The sequence below is a fragment of the Colletes latitarsis genome, chromosome 5, assembly GCF_051014445.1.
Source record: "Colletes latitarsis isolate SP2378_abdomen chromosome 5, iyColLati1, whole genome shotgun sequence".
Taxonomy (NCBI): Eukaryota; Metazoa; Arthropoda; class Insecta; order Hymenoptera; family Colletidae; genus Colletes; species Colletes latitarsis.
Window position 1 is genome coordinate 38,576,953 of NC_135138.1, and position 11,310 is coordinate 38,588,262.

General features: G+C 33.4%; 1 protein-coding gene across 2 annotated transcripts; it reads right to left on the reverse strand.

Moving 5' to 3' along the window:
• Positions 1-97: 97 nt before the first annotated feature.
• Positions 98-10,714, reverse strand: Lace (serine palmitoyltransferase long chain base subunit). Of its 2 annotated transcripts, none has more exons than XM_076765324.1 (10): positions 10,459-10,714; positions 8,541-8,717; positions 4,726-4,880; positions 3,958-4,103; positions 3,412-3,630; positions 3,136-3,299; positions 2,890-3,051; positions 2,553-2,815; positions 2,337-2,466; positions 98-1,832 (listed from the first exon to the last, which is right to left on the reverse strand). In XM_076765324.1, exons 1-10 carry the CDS (start codon positions 10,591-10,593, stop codon positions 1,725-1,727), a joined length of 1,659 nt encoding a protein of 552 aa, XP_076621439.1. In that variant the 5' UTR covers positions 10,594-10,714; the 3' UTR covers positions 98-1,724. The 2 variants fall into 2 exon arrangements, with proteins under 2 accessions (XP_076621439.1, XP_076621440.1); XM_076765325.1 differs by having other exon boundaries at positions 8,541-8,710; positions 10,459-10,583.
• Between the last annotated feature and the right edge of the window lie 596 nt (positions 10,715-11,310).

Sequence of the window (11,310 nt, forward strand, 5' to 3'; positions counted from 1 at the left end):
ATAAGGATACAAATGAATCGCAAAACAGTTCTGTTTAGGAAAATTTGCAATCTATATTATCTTTTTTATCATAAAATATTCTTTATTTCGCAAATAAAGTTCCGCTTGATTATAAATCAATTGCAGATAAAAATTCATTTCATTTACAGTTAAATTCAATTTTAATATAATAAAATAGTAATCTAAGTTTGATTGTAACTTGAAGATATTGAACTCATCGTACGCGTATAAATTAGGTTTAGGCACACGTTATCGATTAGAATAATAAAAGAAACTTGTCGCGATTTTCTCGAATTAAAATTCACATACCGTTTTTTTCTTAAGAATCGATAAAATCATTTGATAGTACGGTTTTAAATGAAAAATAATATTTAAAAAAACTTATACAGACATTTGAAAAGTTGTTTAATGTAAAAAAAACCACATATGTGTGTGTGTGTATGTAATCAATTCCAAACTGAAGTATAATTATTTTTACATAGAAGTAAATATATAATTATAGTTACATTTAATTTAATAAACGAAAAAAGAAATTATACGAAATTTCTCTGAACGTACTATTCGGGATCAATAATTTTTCCGTTACAAACAATACTTAACTGTAAACAAAAATATAAGACGCACAGAATGTACATAACACTTGTTTAAAATTATTTTTTAAAAACAAAAAAGTTACGTTATAATTGCGATCCATTGTATAAATCTCTATGACTTTAAAAACAGGAAAAATGTTCACTATTTTCATTTCAGACTTGAATCTTTTGCTGTGGCAATAAGGCCTGAAAGTCAATGTTATTGTTAAGAGGTGAATGTTGAAAAAAATACCTCAACTTCTCTGTTAGCATTGAATTTCGTTGTATCCATCCATTGTGCGCAGTGAATACTTTCTGTTAAACAATTTATTACTCCCTTTTTTAACCGTTCACTGTACTTGTGAACGTTCCTTGACACGTTATCGAGGATTACTAGCTATATACAGAATTTTGAAAGCTTTGGAACGCTGCACACGACGCGCTACTGCCTAGGATATTTGCCACAGCAAAAGGATTAAAAAGCTCGATACGAAATAAATGCAATTACGGCAGTGCGTCGGTGCAGCAGAATATGTTTAAGAGCTTCGGGTATCCGCAGGAAAATCTTGGTTCGACTATTTTCCTTTGCTGAAAAAAATATCGAACCTCTACCTTTCTTTCTACCGATATGAAAACAAAACTATACGTGTGATTTATTCGTTCGAACTACCTTGTAATCTAAGATCTGTTGGCATGTCACAGCCACCGATATGTGCATATGCCGCTAAACACGGGACAACAGCTGAACTCTGACACACTCCTGGCTTCTCCATTATTATCTAGTATAATTCGTTGTGCATTGTTCAAGAGATATTCGAACACTATTCGGTTCATGTTAAACTTTCAGTATCATTGTACATATTGAAGAAAAAGAAGAAGAAGAAAAAGCAGTTTCATCTACGCGATTACTAATTTCTTGATTCAATATTGAATAACAACGAAGAAACTAGCGTCGACGATACTTATCGATATCTTAATAATTTCTGATGTACTATGATTAAGAAGTATAACGTCCGCGGATGGATCGATGGAAAAGCATAAAAAAAAGAATGCGTGTAGAGTTCTTCCAAGGCAGTGTCTCTCCACAGAAGTATAAGGTGCTTCTTTGGAGTAAAGTGAACGCCCTAAAGAGCTCACTTTCTAAGTAGTTGGTCATTCGGTCTCCCCGTCGGAATAATATTCTATAGGCGCTGAATCGCGAACTTTACGAGAATATCTTAAACCCAGATAATCTGCAAGACTTTCGATATGTGACAGAACCTAGAAATAGACAAAATTAAAATTACGATATCGGAAATGACCCGTATTTTTTTCTAAGCAAAGAATCTTCTTTTTCCATCTTTGTAACGTTTAGAGTAGCGATAAGCAATCCGCAGCCCTTCAACTCCTTACCTGCGACTCACTAATACGTTTAAACGTTAACGCTTTATGCGCCCTGAAGATAATCTTAGCGAAAGATACATTCGATACGAGTTGCCTCAAAACTTAATGGGGTATTCTATTGTGTTACGCAGTTTTTCTAACCGGGACTTGGGAAAAATGCTTTGAAACAATTTATTTTCCATAGTAGTTTATCAGAAGTGACCTTAAACGATCTTCTATTATAGGTAATTGTACTCGTCCTGAAATGCTCTATCAGAAAATATTCCATTTATAAAAAAAATAAAAAAAAACAGATTCGGCCTTTAGACTTTCAATTTTGATGTACTGCGGGACAAAGGTTGCTCATCACTGATTTAGAAAAAAAAGTAACAGTTTACTTACATAATCCAGCTGCTGTTTGGTATGCGCAGCAGAAAGACAAAACCGTATTCTACCTTCCATCAACGGAGTTGCTGGAAATCCAACACCGACTGCAGCTATGTTATGTGTTGTCAGGGTTCGCACGACTGCACTGTTAATTCAAACAATAATTTTTTTTTAAATTCGACATTCCACGTAATTTTAAATCCTGTGTTATTTCTAATTCTTTGTTCTTACCCAATTTTCGAAAACAAGTAGACTAACATAGGTACAACAGGCGAATCTTCGTTTCCATAAATAATAACTCCAATCTGGTTAAGTCTGCGCCTGAAGTACCTAGTATTTCTTGCTAGCTGTTTCGTTCGTTTCCTTCCGTCATCTGTACCATCTTCACCGGCGATTATTTTCATCGAAGTGATAATTTGTTGTGCTATTGGTGGTGACATGGCCACTGCATACGTATGAGCGTGACCGTATATCCTTAAATGATTTATTAGAGTCTAGAATTATAATAATATCATTTATTAATATTATTTTCCAAGTAGCCAATAAATTGTAAATATTTTTTACTTACCTTTGTTCCAGCAATATATCCACCAGCAGATCCGAAACTTTTTGTAAAAGTTCCCATTAGTATGTCCACATCTTTTGGATTAATTCCATAATAATCGCAAACGCCTCTGCCGTGTTTACCCATTGCACCAGTGCTGTGAGCTTCATCCAAATAAAGATATGCCTGTAACATGAAATAAAAATCGATTCTAGAATCTAACGTTAGAATACAAAACAAATCTCTTTTAATATAAATAATTGCACTTGCTTTGTACTTCTTCTTGAGCTCCAAAATCTGAGGTAAATTAACAATAGAACCCTCCATAGAATAAACACCTTCTACAACAATTAATATCTTTTTCCAAGGTTTTCCCGATCCTGGCTGCCCAAAAACTATTGCAGTTTTCAGGCAATTTTCTAAATGTTTCATGTCTGTGTAAAAGAATAAAAAAAAGTTGAAATGTCCTCTACATTCTAGTCTCTTATTTAATTTTGAATTGAAGTTAGATTTAATTTGGTTCTATTTAATTTGATTTAAACTCACTGTTGTGTTTGAACACTCTAATAGTAGCACCAGAAAGCCTCAATCCAAGTATCAATGAAGCATGATTCTTCTCATCGCTAAACACCAAGCAATCTGTACTTAGTAACGGAGGTAAATTAAGAGAATTTGTAGCAAAACCCATTCCAAAGACAATCGCATCTTCTACTCCCAGAAATCTGGCCGTCAATGTTTCCAATTCTTCGTGAATGGGCATGTTTCCTTGAAGGAACGAATACGAACAAAGTCACGTAAGATATCGTATACAGTAGAGTTCCGATTATTCGAAATTTTTCAAATATGGTTTTGGAAAAACTATTTTCGGCCGCGGGAGTAAATTAGAATCGTACGCAGCACTTTCGAGAAAAAAAATTCTGTATTGGAAATATAATGCGTGGCCAGAAATATAATATTATATTCCTCGTTTTTCTAACTTCATATGTTGGTATAGTCCAATGATCCGTTATTGCCTCAGTCCCGACGTATGCCGGATAATCGGAATTTTAGTATAACGAGGAATAAGTAGATGAAAAAACGAAAATTAGTTACCAAGTTCGAGACGAGTACTACAACTACCACAGCCAAATTTTTTTAGGGTTTCGATGCTTTGATCCGCACATTTTCCAGTCGCCTCGGCGAAGCCTAGATAGTTGTACGATCCCAAATTTATACAATTTCTGGTCGTTCCGGTGAACCTGCAAAGCGAGGAACATAAATTAAACATTCAGCTAGGTATTCTTTACGTCTCGTATTACTGTGCTTATATTATTCAAATTCAGAAATGTTGTATTGTACATTTATTCGGAGCATTAAAAGATCAAATGTGCTTGAGAATCAGCGACAAGATGGCCATATAAAAAATACAATGTTCAGTTCAGATGACGTAATTTTATTAAAAACCAACAAGGCTGATAAAAAAAAAAATTATCGTGCTAATCGACGCTGCTGAATTTTATTTTAAAATTATAAACTTGTTTTCGCGCTCACTGGTCATCAAATCTCCTTGAGTTCTTCATTACATTTAATCAAGACAAATGTCTGCCTTCCTGCATCTCCAATAGTCTCGTTACGATTTTCGAATCTGAACACCGAACCAAATTCCGTTCAAATTGAACAAGAATTTTTACAGAATTAGTTGTACTTGGATAGAAGAAAGAAAATTACTACTGGATCGAAACTGTATTGAATCAAGAAGTTGAAAACAGATTGTTGTCGATTTCGAATCGATAGTTTGTTTAATTTTCGATCAGTGAAAAGTTTAATTATCATTTTTTATCGATGGAATTTGTCACGTATCTATTTTTTATACCCACTTACTGGAATGTCCATCCGTAATCTGGCGTTACTCTGTCCTTAAGTGTAACAGTGGCACCTGGAACAGAGCATATCGGCCTGTTCCAGCAATCTTTCACTCTTCTGTACACGTATCGAAGATAAAACCTTTCAAAATTTTCGTATAACGGCGCGTAACCCTGGAAAAACGATTTTCACTTTACGACCCAAGTCGATACAAATTCAGTTGGCTGTTCAAGGCCACGAAGCGATTATCTCTTGAGCTTATCACCGTTTTATCTGTTACTTTATCGCGCAAATCTACATAGAAACAGGCCTTGAAAACTGTTGTAATATAGGCTTGATTTCTTGAAACGGTTACCTCATTCCTTCTGAATAATTGTTACTAAGAACCTGACTTTTCCCACACGTTATAGAATTATCAGAGTGCCTTCTTTTTTTTTTTATTTAAACGGTTTTCAACACAATGAACTTTTATTATCGTTTCGATGTTCACAGGCTTTGATTTGAAAAAGCATTTTCCTCGCCAAAGTGGATAAGACACTGCCCATCACTGGTAATTTTCTACTCGATCTTAAATTTGTTCGTTTCATTATTTCAAGAGCGAGCAATAGATACATACATCGTCGACCAGACCACTTAACAACGTGCTATATATACATATATGGCATATAGCATCGCACTGCATCGTTGCCACAAGTAGTATACCGTGTACACTGGGGCATCCAAGTACAGGCGACACCGAAAATACGTATCACGATCAGATATCACGAGAAAATAGATCGAAAACATAGAATACCATTTTTTCGCACAGGCCTTAGTTTTCAAGAAAATCGACTTTGAAAACACGAAAATGAAAGCATGTAAAAACAATGTATTCTTTAGATGGAACACGTATTTTCGAACATTTTGTATAAAACTATTGTTTTATAGGAGTCTGCGATACTTTCTTTCAAAGAGAGTTCAAGTTCGCAGTATACATGTACCATTCTATTTGAAATTTGTCGCTTTTCTAAAACGGTATTAGAGTCGCGTATTGGCATGCTATATTTACGTACTATAAAATTTATCTCTCGTATAGAGATTAGATATAAACGCTTGGTTATATCAAAGATCGTATCATGACAAAAAAGACGACCAAAAATTTTTATTTTAAGAAAGTAACATTCAGAAATCTTTCTTCCTCTTTCTTCGTTGACAATTAATTGAATTCTTTTCGAATAACTATCTACAGTCGTTGACGGTAATAAAAATTCGTTTGTTTTACGGGAATACCGAACTCGTAAATATTATATTTCAGTTGTATAGGAATGTGTAAAGCTGTAGTTACACTAAATACGTTGTCGCGCGACACGGCCATCGCGGATAAATTCGGAACCGTAGATATAAGTACGTAGATACAAAGACCTTGGGGTCCACGGACCACAGGTTAAGAACCACTGGTTTATCTATTAATCATTGGTTTTATAAATGTTACAAAAGTCATATAATAATGGTTGAGTTTCACGCATATTGTAGTTTACAACAAAAGATGCAATAGAGTCAGAGTTCAATGATGAACAGTTACCGAGCTAGAAACCTGGTGCGCAGTGAGTAGCAGTTAGAAACGCTTTAAAGTCCGTATGAAAATTTATAAAACTTGTCATTGCAATTTACATTTATTATTTTCGATGCTGAGATTGTATCGCGAGAACCAAATGATAAATATTTAACATTCGAAAATTCGTAACAAGGAAACTTGCAACGCTTGGTGTCGCGAATAGAGAAAATGCAGAAAGCAATCGGGTAAAGTTAAGTACCAGAATAGCTCTATCACGCAACCTCTACAATCGCTTAGACCATTCTTCTTTTTCTTTCCTAACTACGATCAATTCTTTACTTGCATCCAGTGACGGGGTTTGGAATGCTTTCAATCTACATATTATACATACAGGGTGTTCGGCCACCCCTGGGAAAAATTTTAATGGGAGATTCTAGAGGCCAAAATAAGACGAAAATCAAGAATACTAATTTGTCGATGGAGATTTCGTTAAAAAGTTATTAACGTTTAAAGTTCCGCCCGTACTGAATTTTTTTCTAGAAAATGAGTAGGATTTCGGGGATATGACTATTCACCAAAAATGATTGCAATTGACCCCCACAACCGAAAATAATTTTTTCAGAACGATTTGAAATTTTTTTTTTTCGTCGAAAAATTTAAGCACCTACCCCCTGTCGATTTTTCTTAAAATTTAGTTTTTCATTTTTAATAATTTTATTTGACGCCCTACAGAAAAGTTGTCTAATACTTTTTTGTAGGTACCCATGAGCTCTACTTCAGAAAAAAGTTTCATTGAAATATATTCACTATTGTAGGAGTTATGGCTGTTTGAAAATTGGACCATTTTTATGGGGTTTTTCTAATTTTACGGGGTCAAGGAGCAACTTTTCCAATATTTTTGGAATTTCTACATATTCTACACTAAAATACGCGTCGTTTGGCTTTTTGAACATTAAAATCGTCCAATGCGTTCAGAAATTATGACGTTTTAAAGATTCGCATGAAAATTCGGGCAGACATTTCTGGCCTCACATTAGATTTTCGGTAAGGAATTTTTTTCTCGAAAATGCGTAGGATTTCGGGGGTATGTGTAATGACCGAAAATGATTGTAATCGACTCTTGCAACTGAAAATAATTTTTTCAGAACGATTTGAAATTTTTGAATTTAATTGTTAATAACTTTTTAACGAATCCTCCATCAACAAATTGGTATTCTTGATTTTCGTCTTATTTTGGCCTCTGAAATCCTCCATTAATATTTTTCCCAGGGGTGGTCGAACACTCTGTGGAAGCTTTGATCGACTTAAGAATTTCGATAATGGAATCGTTATTTCGATGACTGTCGTCCCGCGCTTATGCAAGAAAATAATTTTATTTCTCACAGACGTAGAGAAGTTGCATTTCTTAGTACCAGTTTCATGGATTCTTTATCGAGTATGAATACAGACTAACTGCGTAAATCGAGATACGCGATACGTATAAACAAAATCTGTTTACAGTTGTGCCCTTACAACGAATACGACGTATTTCGGATCGCGCTTCTGAGTGAGTCATACAGCTAACAAGTATAACAAGCAAATAACTTTTAAAACATTCGATCGGGAACAGAATATCAAGTAGTACCGTATTCGTTGATCGAATACTTTCTGAAATACATTTTGCTCGTTCAAAAACCAAGCCGAATTAATCCACAACACAACTAGCAAGAATCTTGTCGCGCGACAAACCGTACAATGTAACCTCTGGCGTCCTTAACGCGTTAAACGCGAATCTAATTTTGTTTCACTTTCCCCGGGGACCGGATACAACGTTTAACGTGTTAAGGCATCGAGGAAGGGGGTACCATACAATTGAATCTAAATAAAAATTAACTTTCGTTGCATTAGACTGTTGTATGCCAAGTGTACATTACCACGTTTATCTATCAATAGTGGTATCTTGATTTGATAACAACTATAAAAACATGGCAAACTTATTTCCTTAGTAATCTCATTATTTACCCCTGACTCACTCTCGACCCTTGACCACTTTCTCATTTTCGAATCTCTGTTTGTTTCGCCCGTTACATACATCCGTAGATAATTCCACCTTCCCTACTACCCTATTTTTAATAGAGCGACGAGCATAATTGATCTATAAAAGAGTTTCTGTAAATTTCGTTCAGCTAGCACGTTAAATCAGTCTGCGAATGTTTATTCCATGGTACAACGTCGTTAAAAACTTTGGATTTTTTGTCAAAACTATTTAACGTGGTACAAGTTAAATCTTTTATGGAATAAATACTGTACGTTATCTTACCTCTCTGTTATACTCTTTCGCGACTTTTGGCGTAAAAAATAATTGATTTATATAACCCAGGAACATAAGAATGTAGAAACCGAGGTGGGTTAATGCTGCTGTGATAAACGGTACTCTCTCGAACGATTCTTTCGACCTTGACTTCGCCGGCTCTGCTTTCATTTCTTTTTCTGCAAACTAAGTATATTTTTAACATATTTACATTTGACATTTTCCTCAAGATCATGATCATGCAACATTTTCTACTTATTTTAGTTACCCGTCATTTTCAATCAAATTTATTTATTACATATTAAATTAAAAATGCAAAAGATCTACAGTTACCGAATCTTAGCGGAAGTAACTGTAAGATTCTATAACAATCGTAATAATGGTTATTGCTGATAAACTGCCGGCAGATAAGCTGCTTGCCTAGAAGAGTATCTGAAATTTCCAAGTTTCAAAGTACATAAAAATTCAATTTCTTTTAAATCAAAGTTGTTCTTTCACGGTAAATGTAACGCTTCCGAAGAATAATAATTATTTCGCGTAAGAAACGTATTTAACTTAAAAAAGAGAATCAATGCCAAAATTGATAACCTCAATCTTTTAATCCATCATAAATGTTATTTATTCAAATTTATTTTACGAAATTCGAATAAACTTTTTTTTACAAGATTAAAATAGTCTTTTGGTCAAAAGCTTTTTGAATATTTTACTTTTTATACGATCTACGCGCAATGCACGCGTACCAATCGTACTTTTATGTAAATTTCATTAATATATCTATGTATACCAATCTAATATCTATTCTATACTTATATAACAAGTCTCTATTACGAAGATTTTGAGCGTTTTAAAAATCATGTCATATTATGCATACGAATATTCTTGCCAATGAAATGATTTACGGTTCGATATGAATGTGGTTATAAAAGCACATGTACGTATGTACACATACAACTTCTCTTCGTGTAAGTCAATATTAATATTTAACAATGCCTAATTATTGTCTCTACGATTTTGAGGTTAGTTTTAGTATTGCCGAATAAAACAAACAATATGCGATATGAAATTAATACGTAAACGAAACTACGTAAAGTTATGTAGTTGCTTATAAATTTTAATGATCAGTATGTTATTTAATATTAATTTCATATAGCACAAAGCTAAAATAAATATATTAGTTTTAAATTCTATTAAATACCAATCAAAATTTTACTGAATATATGTATAAATGAAATTTAAATGTTTCAATCGAAAGTACAAAGTCACTGGCTTAAATAGCTCAAGCTTTATGGCATGTATAGTTGTCATTCAACCAATTAAAGGTAAATCAAGCTTATGATTGTTAATTTTATCACACTGTAACATATATCTATTCGGAATATGTTAAAAGATAACAATAAATTTAACTTGGTTTACTTTTAATTTATTCAATTTGAGCTTTAAATTATTTTTCTTTATACTGTCTTACAGAAATGTGAAAAAATAAAAAAAAAAATGCTTGTCAGAAAATAAACAGAGCTAATAATTATAATTAAATACGAAACTAAACAAAAAGATACTGATAACACGAATTATAATAATAATCGGAAATTATTATCGACAAAATATCTAAATAATTCTGTATGAAATGAAGGAATTTAAAATTTATTCAATACACGTCATAAGTAATTCAAACAAATATGCACATTTGAATTGTTTGTGAAACAAATTTTAAGGCCAATCTTTACGCACTTCTATAATTATAACATTTTCACGATGAATATAGTCATTAGTACAAACTTCAGTATTGATAAATTTGATTTGAAAATATAAAGATCAATCACGGTATATCGTATGAATTTCCAATAAATTTCAAGTATTATATTTAATACTTTATCAAATAACATAACTCTTAAATACAAATAATTCACGTGACAGGTGACGATCTAACCTTTACACGTCCATTGCTTTGTAAACCGGCATGACCATTAGCTAGGAAGTCATCGTGATAGGTTAATCCATTTCTACTGCTTCTTTTCTCCTCGTGTTCATTCAGCCTTCTTCTAGTGGCAGCTTGTGCCGCCATTTTGCGAAGGGCAAATTTTTCACCAAGTACCGTAGGACCAAAGAGAGAAAAATATGTCAGAGAAGGAGGAAAATACAGAGAGACACACGCGTCAACATACGTCTGTACGACGCGGCGAACAAACAAAGACTAACGCTGAAACCACGCGTTGCGATGTTCGCCACGCATGCGCGTCGGCCTTGCTGACTTTGTGACCGCGATTTTCGGCGAAACACGGGGATAACGCAGGAATATACGGACACGCACATGCGCAGATGAAATGAATTAGAGTGATTACTCTCAGGATTAGTATACAACTGAAAATAAAGATAATCAAATTAATGTACGCAAAGATCCCAACTAACTTCTTTTTTAGTGCGATTTTTCAAATCAAAATTCTATATTAAAATTAATAACATAATATAAATTGCATGCTTTTCTTTCGAAATTAAAACCAACAAGTGGAAAACATAATGTACCTGTTTCTTAATTGGATAAGATACATGTACTTTCAATTGACTATGTATTATATTTGTGTGCAATCTAAAAGGGAGTATTTTACTTTGTATCTCTTTAAAAATATATTAAAGGATATCTAAGGATATTTATAACATTAACGACATTAAATATCACATTTCTGAAGAATTATTATTTAGATTTATTCAGTTTTTATGCACGTATTCCCAAAATTCCATTTTATTAATTGTTTGCCGCTATGCGACCGTGATTATAACGCAG